This window comes from Heterodontus francisci, chromosome 42, assembly GCF_036365525.1.
Source record: "Heterodontus francisci isolate sHetFra1 chromosome 42, sHetFra1.hap1, whole genome shotgun sequence".
In the NCBI taxonomy this organism is placed as follows: Eukaryota; Metazoa; Chordata; class Chondrichthyes; order Heterodontiformes; family Heterodontidae; genus Heterodontus; species Heterodontus francisci.
The window spans coordinates 18,190,224-18,211,756 of NC_090412.1; the positions used below are offsets into that span (position 1 = coordinate 18,190,224).

The 21,533-nt window shown below is 42.1% G+C and overlaps 1 protein-coding gene across 3 annotated transcripts in view; it reads right to left on the reverse strand.

Moving 5' to 3' along the window:
• wdfy4 (WDFY family member 4) overlaps positions 1 to 21,533 on the reverse strand; it is a 235,402-nt gene that overhangs the window by 146,328 nt on the left and 67,541 nt on the right. For all 3 annotated transcript variants that reach the window (XM_068020681.1, XM_068020680.1, XM_068020682.1), the window contains exons 24-34: positions 19,433 to 19,585; positions 18,741 to 18,811; positions 16,502 to 16,663; positions 15,483 to 15,574; positions 15,273 to 15,369; positions 14,983 to 15,188; positions 10,472 to 10,641; positions 7,500 to 7,640; positions 3,369 to 3,539; positions 1,244 to 1,420; positions 312 to 438 (exon numbers count right to left, since the gene is read on the reverse strand). In XM_068020681.1, coding sequence (XP_067876782.1) covers positions 312 to 438; positions 1,244 to 1,420; positions 3,369 to 3,539; positions 7,500 to 7,640; positions 10,472 to 10,641; positions 14,983 to 15,188; positions 15,273 to 15,369; positions 15,483 to 15,574; positions 16,502 to 16,663; positions 18,741 to 18,811; positions 19,433 to 19,585 — 1,567 coding nt within the window. The remainder of the gene's footprint in view (positions 1 to 311; positions 439 to 1,243; positions 1,421 to 3,368; positions 3,540 to 7,499; positions 7,641 to 10,471; positions 10,642 to 14,982; positions 15,189 to 15,272; positions 15,370 to 15,482; positions 15,575 to 16,501; positions 16,664 to 18,740; positions 18,812 to 19,432; positions 19,586 to 21,533) is intronic.

A 21,533-nucleotide genomic window follows, 5' to 3' on the forward strand; every position in this document is an offset into this window, starting at 1 on the left:
ATGATGTGCAAGAGGGCAGAATTGGAGGAACACAGATATCTTTGAGGGTTTTAGGACTGGAGAAGGTTACAGGAATAGGGAGGGGATGAGGCCATGAAGGGACTTGAAAACAAAGGATGAGATGAGGTGTTGCCAGTCTGGGAACCCATGTAGGTCACTGAGCACAAAGGTATCAGTGAATGGAATTTGGTGCAAAGTTGGACACGGGCAGCAGACTTTGATACCCAAGGTTTGTTAGATACTGTTCGAAAACCATTGCCACAGACAAGAGGTAATGAGAATGAACTTCTAGGATTTTATGCGTGACTAACCATCTCCGATCAAGGCCTTTACAACAGTTTGATCCTCGCTGATGATGTGAAATATGCCCATAATGAAGAGCAGTATCTCAGTTTGGAAACTCTTCCTCTGGCCAGCAGTAGCTTTATCTGGTGAGACCTACAGAAAAAGAAAATTCACACCAGTAAATATAGAAACTTATATTAAATAAAATTTATGTTTTTTTAAAAATACTAAAACTCACTGCTAATTGCAGGCAAACATGTTCTTACAGAATTTCCTTGTTCTCTATCTTAATGGACCCACTAACTACCTTAAAATTATTGAAATTTTATTGAATGGTGAAGCAGGTTCAAGAGGTCTTATGGCCTCCTGTTCCTATTTCTTATGTTCATATACCTGTCCTGTATCAGAAAAAGTACAAATCAGTCCCATATCAATCTGAGAATCAACAGCAATATATCAATGAAAATATACAGTGGTGTAATAGGGAAAATGTACATCAGTATTAAATCAGTCAGGGTATATACCAACACTTTAGCAGTAAGAATACACATCAGTACCATACAGTATGGGAATGTTTCCCAGTATGAGAGCAATATGAGAATGTGCAGCAGTACATTTAAACATTGAAGTACAATTGTTCTCTCTATATATGTAAACATTGCTTTTTTTTTAAAAGTACGAATATAAAAAGGTATTTGTAGCTGGGCCATTAATTGTTAAATGCTTGCCAGGTTTTCTGTTTCAACTTATAACCTGTTTTTAATCTTTGGTTTCTTGAAATAAAATGGTGAGAAAAATGTGGATGGATATCAACTGAATATGTGAAGCATCACTTGGTGAACAGTCATTTCTAGGCAGCAAAACGAGGTCCAGATATCGAGCGACAGTGCGAAACTGGAATGTAAAATCTCGAGTTATATAGGTCGACATAATATTTGAATGAAACACGGCTACTGACCTCAATTAGAATCTCAATAGGATGCAGCTGCTTGTTGGCGGGAATGTTCAAAAAGCTATCCACGAGCAGAATGTGTATAAAATCAGAGACTTGTTTCCGGGCTGGGTGTGTTGGCAGCTGCGGAGGGGGCTCAGCTGTGCGAGTCGGTCTATCTTGTGGAAAAGCTCCTTCATCCGCCTAATAAATGTGGAAAGAACACAACAAAGGGGGAATTCCTTTGAATAGGACCACTTTGTTTCAGCACGTTCTTCATTAACATTTACATTTTAACTCCTATGGAAATATGTATTTATTGGGTGTATCTGGGATAAGCTAATACTGTGTCAAATACAGCTCATTGGCTCACTCAGGTCTGCAATGTAATTAAACATTGTGAGTTTGGATTAGATCTTTCCGAAATTCCAGTTAAGATGGAAATGAAATCTGCACTTTTCTGGGTTAAAAGTAAAACAACGTGTTTGAGACCAGACAACTTTAGCTTTAATGGAAAATTATAGCAAGAACAAAATAAATGTGCACTGAATGTGACAGGGAGTAACTAAATCATTGAGCAAACACACTAGGGGTAAATTTAACCTTGAGTAATGGTGTGACAAGCACCAAGATGTAGCTTGGCTGGTGGTGAGAAGAGCCATCCCCGTCAGATCCTTCCTGCACGCCCGAAGTCTCGCCCCCTCTGCACAATGCCCCCGCAATGGTATTTAGGGCTAAGATATCATCATAGAATAACATCATAAAATGGTTATAACACAGAAGAAGGCCATTCAGCCCATTTTGTCCATGGTAGCTCTCTATGAGAGCAACTCAGCTAGTCCCACTCCCCTGCCTTTTCCCCATAGCCCCGTAAATCTTTTCCCTTCAGATAATTATCCGATTCCTTTTTGAAAGCCATGATTGAATCTGCCTCCACCACACTCTCAGCTGTAATCTAAACTGAATGGTGGAACAGGCTTGAGGGGCTGAATGGCCTACTCCTGTGTCTACATTCATAACATTTTCAGCTTGGAAAATGATGGATTATACTTCACAGACAAAATATTCCAGTTGCCTGTTTCTATGAACTATCCAAATGACTTCATCTCCATATAGGTAGATTGCATTAGCAGTCCCAGTTAAGACATTCTAATCAGTGATATTGCTGATATCCAAATTAGATATGGATTGAACAACATTGTCCTCAAAAAGAATCTAACAGAAGTTCAACTGGCAGAATATACTCAAGCAGAAAAACTTTGTGCTTTGGATATGGGAAGATACAGCTTGGGTCCCCAAGTCACTGAGGTGCCGAGCTCAACTGTCGGAGATGCTGAGCTTTTCATAGGCAAAACTGTGTGGGTGCAGATGGTCAACCCCAACAACTAGCTCAGACATCACTGGAAAAAGCCTGGGAACTGTTTCAACCCCTCACTATGGCAGATGCGAAGGGATAATGGGAAGAAAATAACAAGATGTGGTTTAAAAACTGTATTACGCCAGTCTGCAGAAGATTGTTGTTTAGACTGGAGCACACACGTTAGCACTGATGCAAAGCTGCAAGTGTTTTGCACGGGTATGAATCAGGTATGAAGGCTTAAAGTGAAGAAGGCTTAAAGTGTACTGCCTCACCCAGTACAAAGTTGGGTTCTGACACCTGATTCGCTTACACCAGCAAAACAGTGTTATAGTGCAAGTTAACGTGTGGAATATGACTGCACTGTTAGATTCCAGCAATCCAAAAGGTGTTAAAATATTCTGGATGTGAGAAATAGCTTCATTTGCTATGCCGAAACAGCAACAAAATACTTCGGTATAAATAATGCTGAAAATTCTCAGCCATTCAGTCCGCATCCGAAAGATTGAGATAAGTTAACATTTCAGGTATAAGCCTTCACTGGAACCTGGCTTACACTCAAAATGTCTCGTCCCTTTCAGACCTGCTGTGCATTTCTAAAATTGATTATGTTTCCAACACTTGAGATTATTTTAGCCTGCGATAAATGCTGGGTGATTGCTAACTAGGCAGCTATTGAAAATTAAAATATTTCTGGAGTTCAATTTGAAGCATTTTCACAAGGTTTGAATGGATCGAGAAAACCTATAAAAATACATTGGAGTGAAGATGCTAAACTGCATTGACAGGACATACCACATAACAGAATGATCCAGCCGTAGGAAAACCAGCAGCAGCCAATCCCTGGAGAAATTCTGGTGACCTCCACAAAGGGTCATTCGGGGTCATGTAGTAGACAAGGCAAAAGAACTGCATCACACTGCCGGGGTAAGTGACCTCCCACAAGCTATCAGTGTCCGAGATAGGCTATGAACAGCAAAACAATTCGATTATTGATCAATTGTAACATGGCCACATTAAATGAACTTAAAACTACTGTGACAATCGGATATAAGTGCCTTGAGACAAGTCAATATAGCGACAGAGTGACCAATTCTGAAATGTTGAGGAATGACCTCTGCAGTTAAAGAGCAGAAGAGGCTGTAGGGAAGAGAAAGAAGAGAGATGCAAAGGGGATGAACAGTGAGGACAAATTAGAGATGTTCCAGTTCGACAGTCAGGAGAGAAGGTTCACAGAGACCTTATTGAGGGATAGAAAATATTAAATGCTTAGAGATAATGGAAACCCAGAATAACACTTCAAACTAATTCAAGTCACTAGGACTAGTGGACATTGATTCAAATGAGCAAAAGGTAAATTTAAAACAGCAAACAACTCCTCTTCACGCTTGCATAAATTATTTCTCAAATAAATAAGGCCATCATGATTATGGTTTTTAACTCTTTCTTTACTGATACCTGTGGAAATGCATTTTTATCTGAATGCTGAGGTTGACTTCCAGAAATCACATATGACTTGCTTATTCAGAAGTGCTTTTCCTCATGCATGAGATAAAAATGGTAGTCCTTTGAGCTTCTCATGGACCTGTAATTATTTTTTATCCGCGGATTAAAAACAGTGTGTGGCTTTAAGACTTTGTTAAAAACAGTGCACCTGAAAGTTCTGGAATTTCTGGAGACACAGTGTACTAGCTGCATTTTTTGTTACCCTGGGCAACAGCAGGAAAGAGAGGTCACATGTTGCAATGTGCCCACTTGGCTGTGTGTGGAACTAGCAGAAACCGGCTGAGACCAGTTCGGTCTGAGAGACTTTCCGGCGAGGCAAACTGAAGAGAAAAGGAGCTGTTTTATTCTCTCTCAGCAAAAATTCTACAGGAAGCAACAAGCCAAATTAATTAATATTAATTATAATTTCAATATTCCACTATTAACAGTCTCTCTGGATTAATGCTTTGTCTTTTATCACAAGCATTAACACACACTTTGCCTTTGTCCCAGGACAGCTTTGTTACTTAATCTCCCTCTGCCCTATCAAACACCTTCCCCTTTGTTCTACCCCCCACCATCTCCCCCTTCCTTTCACTTGCTTAAAACCTAATTCTTTTCTAACCTTTGCCAGTTCTGATGAAAGGTCACTGACCTGAAATGTTAACTTTGCTTCTCTCTCCACAGATGCTGCCAGACCTGCTGGCAATGCTTCCAGCACTTTTTGTTTTTGTTTAAGCCAAGTTAATTCCCTCAGTAAAAAAAAGAAAAGCTTTTCCTTTTCAACAAATCGTTTTTATTGCTGTGCTCGTCGTTCCAAGAACGGTTTAATGCTATTGTAGCTGAAGAGTTGAATGCCTATCTATCGAAGGATTTATTTTCATCAAATCCAGATGAAGACTTTGAGTGACCTTTGACCATTTCCACATTGGAAGACCTCATTCGCCAGGAATATAATCCACAAAGACATTCTTATTTTATTTATTCTTAAGAGATAGCTAATTTAAAAAACTCCACTTTTAAGATCAGTTAACTGTTAGATTTTGAAATGTACGTGTGTGAATGGGGGAGTTAGGTGAAAATAAGATGTTATAAGATCTTTAGACATAGGTTTATCTTAATAGTGTTTAAGATTTAGTTTCTTTAATAAATAGTTATTTTATCGTTGTCCAAAGATACCTGGTTTGGTCTCTTTCATTCTGGAGTTACTAGAGTGTTTAATTTGGCTGCTTTCCGATAGGGTGTGAAAGCTGAATAATATGCTGCGACCTGTGGTGTGACGGTACTGAATTAACAGTGCATTGCTCCCGCCGCAGTCGTAGCAATCGACATTCAGCAGTTAACGAATGTTACTTTATGATAACTCTCATCCTGCTAAGAATCTCCAATATAGCAACGTATTGAAAATGATCTGTACATACAGTAGAAGTTACTGAAAATAAAGTAGGAGTAACAAATTACTTTGAAGGTGCTTGAGTACACATTCGCTTCTTTGAGGTAGCTGCTTCAAATTTGTAAATCTCACATCTGTCTGAAGATGTTAGAAATGCAGTTAGTCTTATTATTGTCATAAAGAACTGCCATTCGGAAAAACACTTCTGGTTTCCCAAGAAAGAGTATCTATGCTCGAAGAAGTGAAACTAGAAGTGAACAGAGATAATATATTCATCTGACTTCAGACCAATCTGTTTGGTTAAAAATAGCATTGGATTTAGCTTGCAAAGCTGTGCTCCAAATCACAGTTTTAGATCATTCATTTTAACATTCAGTACCCTAAATAAACACTGGGAAAGGGCAGCAGCAATGAAAAGAAGTTTCCTAGAAATAGATCTGAAAGGATTTGGCAATATAATTATATAAGGGAGAGTCTGGAAAAGAATGAGCTGAAAAGAGAAAAGTCAAACTAACATCTAACTATAAAGCATAATCTTTGTCTTTCTATCACTGTTAATAAACAGATTTGTTGAAAAGCTGTTTCTCTAAAATGATTGCATCCGTTTACAATAATCGAATTAGTTGGTCACAAATAACTTTCTGAATATGGAATCTTAGTTTATACAAAGATTTTAAATGTTACACATTAGAGGTGACAATCTTCCAGAAATTGCAGGTCATTAGCCAGCCTAGAGGTCTAGAGGTTACTGCCCAAAGTAGTTCTCAGCCACACAAAGATATAGGCTCAAGGCTCCATCTGTGCAGAGTTAGCTAACTGCAGTGGGGTAACAACTGGTGCATGACAGGCCCAGCATTCCTGGGATAGGGAGAGAAAATTTCACCCGGGTTCCTGCCTCTGTTGCTATAGAGTGACTCCTTTTGGTGGCAGCATGTGTGTGGAGTTAAGTGAGAAGCATGAACTAAAACTCCCAGCCAGGGCTCAGATATAAAGAATAGCTACTCAGGTGGGACGGCAACAGAACAAAACCTCAGCAAATCAAGGCCAACTGCCACACTCTACCCATGTTTAGACATTCGACTGTATCTATTAACTCTACTGAAACAGTACTTAATAATGATTGCACTGCCTTGTACTGGAAGATCACTCAGAAACCTTCAAGACTTTGGCCGGGATTTTCCCTCGGCGGACGGGAGCCGTCCACTGACTGATAAGTTGGTGGCAAACCCACATCCGTCTGGCCTGGGGATCGGACCTGCATTTTGCGGTTCCCCAGCCTTTAATTGTTCCGAGGCGGTACTTCCACCCACTTGAGGCAGGAAGTCCCGCCTAACAGAGCTGCCGGCCAGTCAGCGGGCTGGCAGCTCTTAGTCCCAGCAGCACCACTGGGAGTGGTGGCGGCTGCTGGGACTGCAGCCCATCTTCGTGAAGATGATGTCGGGGAACCCCGGAATGAAGGTAATTTTTTGTGGGGTTGATCAGTCGGGCCCCAGGGAGGCAAGGTTGGTCGATTAGGGGGACGGGTATTGGGGTGGTTGGGGCAGCGGGGGTGGCCCTCCGTTGGGCACAGGGTGCCCGATCATGATAACCCCCCACCCAGGCCATCAGAGAGCCACCTGCCTTTGTCAGGCGGCTTCCCCCTGTCCTGAGCCGCCCGACCAGCCATGGGTAAAATCCCCATGGTGGTGGGCAGAGGCCCTTAAGAGGCCACTTAAGGGCCTTGATTGGTCTGGGGCAGGCAGGCGGGCTGTTTTTCGCTGCCGCCGCCCTGGGTAAAGGTGGGAGCAGGTTGTGAACGGCCCCTCAAGCCTCCCGCTCCAATTTACGCACATTTCGTTTTTTACGCACAGGCTGTTCAGGACCTTTTGACCTTGTATGCCAGAATTTGCCATTTGTCAACAAGATTTATGTAAAGTGGCGGAGCCCTTGAAGTGTTGCAAGGGAACAGATAACCTGTTTCAATGACACTCTGCTGGTTAAGGGGCCTAGTTTGTACTTTACAGCCAAATATTTTAAAGAAAGTTTGAACATTAAGGGCATTGTCTCACCTTGTTTAATATAGCTCTCACCATCTCCAGCAGAACCAAAGCAGCTTCAGTGCACAATCCATTTGGGATTTTTACGGACTTGTCACTCGGATTTGGTCTCACTTGTTCCAGAAGCCAATTAATCATCATGTCAAGATCCAACTAGGAATATAATTCATGCTTTACAAACCCATTCATTTTTCACTCACCAAATATATACCATCATTTCCAAAACAAAATATTTAATGTTGCACCTTTCGTGCACTATAGAATGGTTGACTTTATTACGACGAGCCTATTAATTTTCACCTGTCAGGAACAAAGCAAAGTCACTAAGATTAAGGCAGTTATGGCATGGAGGAAGTCTGGAAGTTCTTTGTGTTTCCCCCCCAAGTTCTCACTGAATTGGTTTAACACCTTAGTGCATTTTCGCATTTTAACAGAACTTTGATCCGAGTTTTTTTTTTACATTTCTCAACCAGGCAGATTAACAAAATTAAGGATCTAATCCAAATTCTTGAGAAACATGGAGTTAAGAGTTAGTGTACCATATTTCTATTAATATTGGTGTTGGATATAAGTTATCAGTAATCTCATGTCATGTTTGTTAAAGCATTCCCTAAAAATGTCATATCAAACTGCTTTATAATATAATTTCACCATTTATCTCTACTGCTATCTAATGTGACAGGGGCAGTGTTGCTATAAAATTGTACAATGCTACGTGTTATCAATTAACTGTCCCGCTGATTTCATCCTTATCAGATCTTTTTATACTGCACAGACCAACTACATAATTATGCACGTCACTGGTAGAAAATATAAATGCACCTTGTTACACCCTGCTGTGAATCGCATGTTATTGTTCTGCTTCATGCATACCATATTCAGTAATTATACTCTGCAACTAATCTCATTCTCCAGTACCTCCAGCTGTCACATGCTGTTCTTACACCCGATTACTTGCATGTCCTTGAACTGCGCTGACGAGATTGTTCTGCTTGTGCAGACTGGGGGCTGGATTTTACATCAGGTGGATGGGAGCGGGGATCTGTCCCGCATTTTACGGGTCCCCGGGCTTTAATGGTTCCGAGGCGGGACTTCCACCCACTTGAGGGAGGAAGTCCCGCCTCATCGAGCTGCCAGCCAATCAGTGGGCCGGCCGGCAGCTCTTAGTCCCACCGGGAGAGGTGGCCACTGCTGGGACTGCAGCCCAGCCGAGGACATGGAAGCAGGACTGCAGGTTACAGTTAGGTTGCCTCACCAGTGGTAATCGGTCGTGCCCTGGCGAGGCAAGGATGGTCGTTTGGGAGGGGGGGGGACTCTTGGGTCCTGGGGGTATTTGGGGAAGCAGGGGCGGCCTGTGCCCGATTGTCAGCGTTTCCACGCCCCCCCCCCCTCCAAGTTTCACAGGGCGGCCTTTCACGTCTCCGCCTGCTTGCCACAGGTAAAATCCCCATGGAAATGGGCAAAGGCCCTTAAGAGGCCACTTAAGGGCCTTCACTGGCCTGGGGCGGGTGGCCCATTTTCCACCCCACCCCCCGCCCCCCCCACCACCCTAGATAAAGTGGGGCAGAGGTGGGAGCGGGTTGGGAAGGCCTCCCGGAGTCTCCCGCTCAATTTTACGCCAGCCCCGCCGCCATCATCCGGCTTGCTGGGGTGGCGTAAAATTCCGGCCTGGTGTTCGAGCTCACTCTGAAATGTCTTGCACCTTTGCACTTGCCACACGGCGTGTCTTCATGGTGATAATCCATGTTTGGAGGAAGCCAAAATATTTGCTGGGTGTGGTCGGTACAACAGAGCCAGGACAACTAAACAATGCTGAGATCAGATGGTAGAACTCATTCTGGCTCTCAGACAGCTGCAGAACAACAACAGCATGTGATGCTAAAATGCTCAGAAACCCATCAAATCCATCATTAGCATTGGTAGACAAGTGCAAATATTGTATTTACTGTTACACTGAAGCTAATGCAACAACACTGACTGGCACAGCACCATTTCAGATGGAAGATTTTGGTGGAAGCAAGACAATGAGGAGTGGTGAGGTCATGCCTGTATCTGCATAACAGTACACAAATTCCTCACAAAGAAATAAAGGGTTGCTTGCAACACTTAATCCATTCAGTGTAAACAGAATGGAGTTTTATGAATCATGTATGTTCAAAGCTTTCAATCAAAGATGCCACTGAGCAGTTAAAGGGGATAATTCATTCACAAATTTCATCAGCACTTCAGATCTGCTGTCCTGGTTTGTGATACACAGCCCTTTAGCTGAAAGACAGCCCCATAGCGTTCTGATACAGCATGTAATATTAGGCATTCTCTTTTATTAAAAAATACTTTTAGTTAAAAATGAACTGCAGAAAGATAGACATTTTTCTGATTTCACCCACAAAATAGCCTTTATTTCCCTGTTTTATAACATGGAGAAGTTCACTCATTTATTCCACATTCAACCTTGGTTCAGTGTTGGACTTTCACCGCTCAATCGCTGTCACAGATTCAAGCCACACCCCAGAGACTTGAAAGCAGCACATCATCTAGGCTGACACTCCGGTGCAGTACTACGGAGTGCTGCACTGTCAGAGGTGCCGTCTTTCAGATGAGATGTTAAACCAATGCTTACCTGCTGGGGTAGATGTAAAAGATCGCATGGCATTATTTAAAGAAGAGCAGGGGAATCCCGGCCAACATTTATCCCTCCACCAACATCGCTAAAACAGATTATCTGGTTGCTATTTCATTGCTGTTTGTGGGAGCTTGTTGTGTGCAGATTGACTGCTGCGTTTCTCAGCATTACAAGAGTGCTTTGGATATCTGAAGTTCATGCATATATAAAATGAATGCTTGTTTGCTTTCTTTTTTTGCCAAAGTTGTTCTAATGATTTAGGTCACACCGACGACATTAAATACTTAAAGTATGTCAATCTTACGATAATGGCAACAACAAAAGCTGCAAGGTATGTTTTCAATAATTAAGAAGACACTACCTTGGAGTCCTCTGGCATCTCAGTAATCGGCGTCTGTAAGACCAATGCAGCCAGGAGCAGGTACAACTGAGATATGGTGATATGATGGCTCAAAAACATTTGCATCATTTCAAACCCAGGAATTAAACACAATGGCCGGCTGCAGGCTTGAGGTCGAGATTTGATATTGTCTGTAACCGAAGACCAAATGACAAGGTTTGTTTTGGTATTATGGAAAGATTTTTCTAAGTACTGCAAAACACTTTTGATCAATTCAGTTTGCTTTTATGCACATTACAGTCACAGGAAAGCATCAAAATTAAACATGGTATTAAGGCTATCCCTATCATCAGATGAGTAATGTTATCTAGATTCTATGAATTACAAAATAACGGTATGGAATTTACAGACAAAAAGCAGGGAGTGGGGTGGGTAGGGATGGGGTATGGGACTAAGAGCGACTTCTCTTTCAAAGAGCCAGCACAGACATGATGGGCCAAATAGCCTCCTTCTGTGCTGTAAACTTTGATGATTCTAATTGTGTTCCCTATTTGGGACCTCATCTGCCAACACCACGAATCTGGCCACGATTTTCTCGGGAGTGTGATTTTGTAAAATTGTCCATTATATGTAATAGGTTTACAGCAATTATAATCTTGGGAACTAATTTTTAGGCAGTGAGACTTCCCTCAATGATCCCATTGGCAAGACTTGTGTAGTCTAAGAGCCATAGAAAGAAGACAAGCCTTAGGTTCAACCACCAGTGCGATCTGACCTCAGACAAAGCCACTTAGGCGTGCTACAATTGACCTCACTCCTATTGGACTTGGCAGAGAGGGGATGGGGGCAGAATATTCAGTCAGCGCCCTAACCAATATGGCTATCCAGAAAGTGCTGGGATGTACACGTGGAAATGTCAGGTGAGGATGGGATCAGATTCCACTGTGTCCTTCTAGACTGCTGGTGCTCACTCTCTAAAACTGCAAATAAGGATGTGTGATGTATCAAAGTACGTGTACAGATGTTTGGAACTGTATAACACCATGAGTCAGAAAAAAAAGTGAAGATCTATTTTATAGTATCAATATAGCAATTAATAAGAAGGCTTGCTATTTTTCTGAACTATGGCTCAAAGCACAGCGGATTCAGCAGCTACAAGGGCCAACTCAAACCCAAAAATATTTATTCCATTCATCTGGACGTACGGACCAGAGAATACAATTTTTTCTTCTCCAATCAGACCACAAAACTACCTCAGGTAATGCAGCCTCACAAGATTATTCAACTCAATTCAATTCAACGAGGAGAAAATCTGCCGTTGAGAATAGGCTGCAGTTTCCTGGCAGTCAGCCCGGTGGTCACATGCAATTATTTAGACCTTTTAAACCAGACTGCAAGACGATTACTGATGAGTAAGGCCATTCAGTCCTTGTTAATGCATCCACCCAGAAGATCCTTATTTGCTTCCATTATTTTCACCTTGACTGCACTATCTGGAAGACTATCCCATAGGTTAATCGCTCTTTGTGTGCAGAACGTAGAATCATGGAATCCGTAGAATGATACAACATAGAAAGAAGCCATTTGGCCTATCGTGCGTAAGCCAGCACTTTGAAAGAACTATCTAATCAGTCCCATTCCCCTACCCTTTCCCCACAGCCCTGCAAACTTTTGCCCAATTCCCTTTTGAAAGTTACTATTGAATCTGCTTCTACTGCCCTTTCAGGCAGTGCATTCCAGAACACAACAAACTGTTGCGTAAAAAAAGACATTCTCATTTCGCTTCTGGTTCTTTTGCCAATTGCCTTAAACATTGCGATATCAGTCCTTAATTTTTCTTTCACTAGTTTGAATCTATGTTCTCTTGTACTCATTCTGTAATCTCATATAAAAATGACATTCTGGATTTACTTTTCACCATTCCCTTGTTGAACTTAAATGCCTCTATAACATTCTGTCTGATATGTCTTCTTGCCAAGCCCAAATTTCTCCCGTCTTTCCTCAGACTCTTTACAGCAGGGATCAGCCTCATGGCCTCTGCTCTGCACTACCGTCAGTGTCTGATTTTCTCCCTTGTTCATTTTGAAACATGAACAAGTTCTATGACCAGTTACAGAATCTGACATCGTCATAAGAACATGAGAAATAGGGGCAGTAGGCCATTCAGCCCCTCAAGCCTACCCCTCCATTCAATAAGATCATGGCTGATCAGTCCCAGGCCTCAACTCCTCTTTAGGGCCTGCTCCACATAACCCTCGACTCTCCGAGATTTCAAAAATCCATCTACCTCCTCCTTAAATACATTTAGTCCTCTAGCCCCACAGCTCTCGGAGATAGAGAATTCCAGAGAAGAAATTCCTTCTCATCTCAGTTTTAAATATGTGCCCCCTTACTCTGTCACTATGTCCCCTAGTTCGGGATTCCCCCACCAGTGGAAACATATTCTCAACATCTACCCTGTCAAGCCCCCTTAAAATCTTATACGTTTCAATACGATCACCTCTCATTTTTCTAAACTCCAATGAATAAAGGCCTAACCTGTTTAGCTGTTCTTGATAAGACAATCCCTTCATCCCAGGAATCAGCCTAGTGAAGAAGGAGTTTTCCTCCACACTAGATCTGGGGGCAGGTTGTTCAACCTTACACGTCTAAGAGCGAAGTCCAAAGTACGGAAAGTCCTCATCAGGGAACTCCTCTTTGCTGATGATGCTGCTTTAACATCTCACACTGAAGAGTGCCTGCAGAGTCTCTTCGACAGGTTTGCAGCTGCCTGCAATGAATTTGGCCTAACCATCAGCCTCAAGAAAACGAACATCATGGGACAGGACGTCAGAAATGCTCCATCCATCAATATTGGCGACCACGCTCTGGAAGTGGTTCAAGAGTTCACCTACCTAGGCTCAACTATCACCAGTAATCTGTCTCTAGATACAGAAATCAACGTGCATGGGAAAGGCTTCCACTGCTATGTCCAGACTGGCCAAGAGAGTGTGGGAAAATGGCGCACTGACACGGAACACAAAAGTCCGAGTGTATCAAGCCTGTGTCCTCAGTACCTTGCTCAATGGCAGCGAGGCCTGGACATCGTATGTCAGCCAAGAGCGACGTCTCAATTCATTCCATCTTCGCTGCCTCCGGAGAATATTTGGCATCAGGTGGCAGGACCGTATCTCTAACACAGAAGTCCTCGAGGCGGCCAACATCCCCAGCTTATACACATTACTGAGTCAGCGGCGCTTGAGATGGCTTGGCCATGTGAGCCGCATGGAAGATGGCAGGATCCCCAAAGACACATTGTACAGCGAGCTTGCCACTGGTATCAGACCCACCGGCCGTCCATGTCTCCGCTTTAAAGATGTCTGCAAACGCGACATGAAGTCCTGTGACATTGATCACAAGTCGTGGGAGTCAGTTGCCAGCGTTCGCCAGAGCTGGCGGGCAGTCATTAAGGCGGGGCTAAAGTGTGGCGAGTCGAAGACTTAGCAGTTGGCTGGAAAAAAGACAAAAGTGCAAGGGGAGAGCCAACTGTGTAACAGCCCCGACAACCAAATTTTTCTGCAGCACCTGTGGAAGAGTCTGTCACTCTAGAATTGGCCTTTATAGCCACTCCACGCACTGCTCCACAAACCACTGACCACCTCCAGGCGCTTACCCATTGTCTCCCGAGACAAGGAGGCCAAAGAAGAAGAAGATGTCCCCTAGTTCGAGATTCCCCCACCAGTGGAAACATATTCTCAACATCTACCCTGTCAAGCCCCCTTAAAATCTTATATGTTTCAAGACGATCACCTCTCATTCTTCTAAACTCCAATGAATAAAGGCCTAACCGGTTTAGCTGTTCTTGATAAGACAATCCCTTCATCCCGGGAATCAGCTCAGTGAACCTTTTCTGAACAGCCTCCCATGCTAGTATATCCTTCCTTAAATTTGAGGACCAGAACTGGACACAGTACTCCATGTGTGGCCTCACCAACACCCTGTACAGTTGTAACAAGACTTCCCTATTTTTCAACTCTCACCCCCTAGCAATAAAGGCCAAAATTCCATTTGCCTTACTAATTACTTGCTGCACCTGCTTGCTAACTTTTTGTGTTTCACGTACAAGAACACCCAGATCCCTCTGCACTGCAGTATTTTGTAGTCTTTCTCCATCTAAGTAATAATCTGCCTTTTTATTCTTCCTACCAAAGTGGATTACCTCACACTTTCCCACATTGAACACCACCTGCCAAGTTTTTGCCCACTCACTTAACCTATCTATATCTCTTAGCAGATTCTTTGTGTCCACATCACAACATGCCTTCCCACCTATACTTATCCCTAATTTCTAACTTTAACCCTCACTGGAATGATATAAAAAGAAAAACCTTCTGGAGAAAGCAGACACATAAGTTATCCAAGTGTCTAAAGCAGCGCAGACAGCAACAAAATTTATAGAGCAATAAAATGAATGAAAGAAAAGCAGCCCATATGAAATATATGATTTGTGGACTTAAGATGAAAGCTCTAGTTTTATATACATTAACACATACCCATTAAGATATTACATTCTGCTGTACTGTTTTCCAACCATACGTTTCCTGCCATGCCATCTCTGAACTTGTTCAACAACACTGGATTGTACAGGAAGTGAAGCACCAGTTGTGTACTCAGAATCACCGTAGTAGGATGAAGATGAGCTTGCATGAAAAGCAAGAACCAATCAGGTCCCAGGGATGTAAACATCTTCCCCTGATCTCTGACAGAAACAATTTTTAAAAAAGAGCATTACGTTTAGAAGAGAATAGTTTAAAAAATGAAAAGAGTTCAAGACAGTACCTACTTAGAATTCAAACTAAGACCACCCCGACACACATCCAGCAGGGTCTTCAGTAGCTGGTTTCTTAGCCATATCGTCCTTCCAGGTACCTGATTTATGACTTCAAATAACAAAAGAAATAAAGAGTAAGAGAGATCGGGTTTAGTATTTGTGCGAGACACAAAGTGCACGCATATGGAATATAATTGTCTCAAATAAATTCGAAAGTCTCACCATCAATTGACGTATCAGAAACTCTTTCTAGCGAAATTAATTTTTCATTCATGGAAGTTGGAGGCAAAGTGTATGTAAGGAATAATCCAATCCTTCAATAGAGAATATTAAATATTTCAATAGTAATTAACCTTCAAATATGTCTCTAATTATACCACTATGTTTCATTATAATTTATGTCAGTCATTTAAACTGGCAGCCAAGAAATAATGTTATCTTCTCGTTTCTCAGTATACTTGAATTGTCACCACATTTTTCTTGAAGTTAAATTCAGACAAATAAATAAAAAATAAACTGCAAATGCTAGTTAATGGAAGCAAAGACAGATTTTTTTTTTAAAGAATTATTTGTTCTTGGGTAAAGCACGACAAGGGCAAGTAAAGGTGAACTGTACAATGTGGGACTGGAGTCACATGTAGGACAGACAAGGATGGGTTGGCAGTTTCCCTTCCCTGAAGAATATTAGTGAACCAGCGGGGTTTGGCAAAAGTCCAGCGGCTTCACAAATGGCCAAATAGTTTCGAATTTAATTTCCTGATTTTCCACAGTGGGATTATAAAGTCAGGAGCTCTGGATTGTTAGTCCATTGCAATAATCATGAGGCTACTCTGTGCTTACTGCAAATGCACCGATGAGCCAGCCTCTGAATGAGAAAATGGGTTAATATTCAATGAGAGACCCTTCATCAGAATGGGCCCTACCTGAAACACCATCTGAAGCCTGGAATCTATCAAGATACTGGGTATCCATAATTCTCTACTCAGAATGAATGAGATAACGACGTGTAAAATCCTTAAAGTCTACTTAAAACAACATTTTGGTACTCCTCCCCTGCATGTTAGTAAACAGGACACACTTGAGCTGCCAATTCTACGCACTTTTGCTCTCTTGGGAGTAAGTGAAACCAAGAAAGGGATAATTTAAAGGATCAAAGTTTCTATCAATTAGACAAAAAAAAAACCATGGTAAGCATCTGCATTGGAAGCATGATTTTGCAAAATCACCCCACAAAATATTACCTTAGAAGATCCGTTGCAGTAAAGTAACATTTCAGAAGTTCTGCAAGAACGGTGCATATGACATGAACCTTTGACCTGGTATTGTTTGGGTCATTCAGGAGAAAGACAAGTCTCGGTACCACCTGAAGTTTGTGCATGACCTTTGCATTTCTGCGTCTATCGCTGGAGGGGGAAACACAAAAGCACTGAGGTGATTCTTTATACTACACAATATGAATTTGAGAACCAAAAGTTTCAGAAAGTTCATGGCGTGACTCAGCCTCTGACATATAATACCAAACCCCAACCAGTCAGTCATAACACAGGAAGCAGCAATAATGCTTAAAAGGTCTGTCATGAAGAATTATTATTTAAGAGACACATCAAAATGACTCATAAAAGGAAAAAAAGTGAAAGGAAATCTAAAACAAAACCAATGAGGCAGAAAAAGGTAAAAATAAAACATGTTTCCCCACTTTTCTGAAGATTTGCCCACTCGTGATCATTGAAGGACCAATTTTAGTTTTCATACTCTTCTACCTTTTATTTCAAACTTTTTTCCTCAGTGATCTGAATTGTCTCCCTCAGTCAGATTACATCAAGCATTTTCCACATCTAGTGAAGGGCTTTGTGGAGCAACTCAGTTCTGACTTTCTTAGGCAGCCAGCCAAACCCCAGGGACAGCTGTCAAACCCCTAAACAAAGCATGATCCCAACACATGTACAGCAGGCGGACAAGCTCAATTCATTCCTCTAATAGCCCCGTGTGGCAAACTGTGCAGTAACTTCACAAAATACCTTTTGGCTCAAGGAAAATTAGAGCCATTTATGGCAAAGAAGGAGGCCATTTGGCCCATCAAGTCCATGCCAGCTCTCTGCGGAGCAATCCAGTCAGTCCCACAGCTCCTCCTGATCCCCGTATCCCTGCAACTTTATTTCCTTCAAGTGCCCATCCAAATAACTTTTGAAATCATTGTCTCCGCTTCCACCACCCTCTTGACCACCCACTGTGTAAAAAAGTTCTTACTCATATTGCCCCTGCATCTCTTGCCTAAAATCTTCAATCTATATCCCCTAGACCTTGAACCATCAAAAGAAATACATTTCTCAGCCACGTACTGACATGTTTCCAGTGGAATGCCGAGTTTTTTTTTTCAGGTGACTAAGCTGTCGCATCGAGTTTTCAATCGAAAAGCTCCAATTTGTCAGTGCAAGCTCTTGGGTCATGGCCAGAACTTTGTCAAAAACTCCACAAGAGAGCTGGAGGGGAATGAAGCTGGTACTTTATGTTTGTGAGATTGATTGTGTGTCCTGAAAGAGCAATGCATATTCTATTGTGGCGGACCTTCCTCCTTTATGGTGGAACTGATTGACAGATGTCCATTAGACAGCTGAGTTCTATTGCATTGTCTCTTGAAACAGAATTATAATCAGCCATTAACATTAAGATTTTTTTTAGAATCATCAGTTGGCTGCAGATTATAGTTTTTCCAGACTATTATTTTGATTTCTGCAAAAATCAGTGAGTTTGCATGGCAAAAAGCAGATGCTTGATCAGCTTAAATATCCACACCCTTGACTGCCGACACACCATGACAGCAGTGTGTGCTATCCAGTAGATAGACTGCAGCAACTCGCCAAGGCATCTTCAGCAGCACCTCTCAAGCTGCACCTCCAGCACTTAGAAGCACAAAGGCAGAAAGTGCAAGGGAACATGATCACCTCCAAGTCACACACCATCCTGACTTGGACATACAGTTCCATTCCTTCATCGTCACTGGGTCAAAATTCTGGAAGTCGCTACCTCAGCACTGTGGGAATACTTTCACCATATGGGCCACAGAGGTTCAAGAAGGTGGCTCAACACCACCTCCTCACCAGGACTGGGAAATGCCAGCCTTGCCAGTGATGCCCACATCTCAAGTATGAATCTTCATAAAAGAACTTTGGTGAAGTCACAGGTCGTTGCATAGCAGCAGTATCTGACAGGATTCACGTTTCATAAGCCCTACCATAAAGTCAATCCCAGTTGGAGAGAAATAACAAAGATATGGACTTAGAAAGTGAAAACAGCAATATTTGCAAGTTCAAGAATAAATAATGATTTAAATTTCATGATTTCATCATTTTCACGTTTTTTACACATGTATATAATAAATCAGTGATTCACTTTCTCCATTACTCCTGAACATTATACAAATATATTAATTAAATCAACTAACAATCAGATTGCAATGATTCCTGATATGTGTGATGTTACCTGCTTTTGAGAATTTCCAGAAAATGTCTGAAGAGCAGCAGATCAAGTGTATCTGGAGCATTCAACCAAATCTTTAAAAATGAAAGCATTCCATTAATGTCAATGAGAAGCCATCTTAATATGCTGTGAACAAGAACTGTCCCAGAACTCTGCACACTATTGTACTAACAGGATTATTCAAAGGAAGTTAAAGATAAAATAGGTGCTACAAATGCATGCAATATTCGGAGCTGAAATCGTCTTTTGGCACAAAAACAAAATTGGTGAGAGCCAAACCTCACAGTTATAACTCCTCAGTGCCCCTGCAGTAAACAGAAAAATCAGCCAGAGATTCAGTCTGGAAGACTATCTGGTCACCTCAGCTTCAAAGCATGTTGTGTGTGGTGCGTGTGTGTGGTGCCTGTGCGTGTGTGCGGCATGTGCATGTGGTGTGTGTATGTGGTGCATGTGTGGTGCGTATGGTGTGTGTGGTGTGCGTGTGGTGTATGCATGTGGCATGTGTGGTGTGCATGTGGCATGTGTGTGGTGTATGCATGGGGTGTATGTGGTGTGCATGTGACGTCTGCGTGTGGCATGTGTGTGGATCCCAGGTGTGACCAGAATAATCCTCAGTCATGATTCTTCCACATTTGAACAGCCTATCGACACTTGATGGCAAACCTTAGATGTGAATATTTTCAAAGTACATTTACCTCAAAGTCACAGAGGAGGTCTCTGAAAGCGCAGTCGTTCCAAATTGTTAAGGTTCCTCGGCCCAGCTCCATAGTTCCAACAATAGTCAGTATAATTTGAAAAATCCTGGCATTTAACAATCGGACCTTCTTCTTTAACAACAGTGCTAACAGCTATAAGGAATAGGAAGAGTTGAGTGTCACATATATTAAACTACAAGGGAGTGGCAAATGGAATTTAACGCAGCCAAGTGTGAAGTGATGCATTTTGGGAAGTTAAATCAGGGCAGGTCATATACAGTGAATGGCAGGGCCCTAGGGAGTGTTCTTGAGCAGAGAGACCTTGGGGTGCAAGTACATAGTTCCCTGAAAGTGGCAACACAGGTAGACAGGGTGGTGAAGAAGGCATATGGCATGTTTGCCTTCATCGGACGAGGCATTGAGTACAAGAGTTGGGACGTCATGTTACAGTTGTACATAACGTTGGTTAGACTGCATTTGGAGTACTGTGTGCAGTTCTGGTCGCCACACTACAGGAGAGATGTGATTAAGCTAGAGAGGGTGCAGAAAAGATTCACAAGGATGTTGTCTGGTTTGGACGGCTTGAATTATAAAGAGAGATTTGATTTGCTGGGTCTGTTTTCCCTGGAGCGAAGGAGGTTGAGAGGGGACATGATAGAGGTATCTAAAATTATGAGAGGCATAGATCGGGTAGATAGCCAGAGTCTGTTTCCCATGGTAGGGGTGACTAAAACTAAAGGGCATAGATTTAAGATGAGAGGGAGGAGGTTTAAAGGGGATTAAAGGGGATCGAAGGGGTAAATTTTTCACACAAAGAATTGTGGGTATCTGGAATGAGCTGCCAGAGGAGGTGGTGGAGGCAGGAACAGTAGCAACATTTAAAAGGCATCTGGACAGGTACTTGAATGAGCAAGGCATAGAGGGATATGGAATTAATGCAGGCAGGTGGGATTAGTATAGATAGGCATTATGGTCGGCATGGACGCGGTGGGCCGAAGGGCCTGTTTCTATGCTGTCCGACTTTATGACTCTACAACAGTAGACAGGCTAACCGCACAATTTAGGATTTGTACTTACAGTCGACTCGGAATTCAAATTATCTGATAATTTAAAATTCCTTTTAGCACTAACTCGCTCCTTTGTTTACGCTGCTTTAATTCAAATTATTGGATAATTTAATCCTTTTAAAACTGAATTATTAGGAATAGATTGAATGGAATTTTGTAATAATTTCTAAATTTTGTACTAAATATTCCAGCATATAGAACGGCTTTGCTTTTATAACCAAAAGAATTTAAATACCCATTGGCATATTTCAACAAGCAATTTCCTCAAGGACAAAATTTCAGATGCTTTGGACCATTTTGTGGCGTAAATAACCGTAAGATACAGATATTGTGCCATAGCAGATATACATTTATATAACTAATGGCACGAATGATAGCTGGGTAATTTATGGTTGTTTGGATGGTATTTGGCAACATTTTGACATTTTTTAAAAAGAGATACAGCACTGAAACAGGCCCTTCGGCCCACCGAGTCTGTGCCGACCATCAACCACCCACTTATACTAATCCTACCCTAATTCCATATTCCTACCACATCCCCACCTGTTCCTATATTTCCCTACCACCTACCTATACCAGGGGCAATTTATAATGGCCAATTAACCTATCACCCTGCAAGTCTTTGGCATGTGGGAGGAAACCGGAGCACCCGGAGGAAACCCACGCAGACACAGGGAGAACTTGCAAACTCCACACAGGCAGTACCCAGATTTGAACCCGGGTCGCTGGAGCTGTGAGGCTGCGGTGCTAACCACTGCGCCACTGTGCCGCCCTGTACATTACAACATAAAACCTATTTTATCCATGTCTTACTACTGAGGTACTAATGACTTATTTTGGGTTTAAACGAGCTAGCAGCAGTCATAGTTATTTATTTTAACTCCATCACCTCCAAAGTAGTGTTTCTCTTCATCTAATTATCGTTAGCAGAATGAATTGAGTTGGATTAGAACATAGAACATACAACAGTACAGCACAGTACAGGCCCTTCGGCCCACGATGTTGTGCCGAACCTTTAACCTACTCTAAGATCA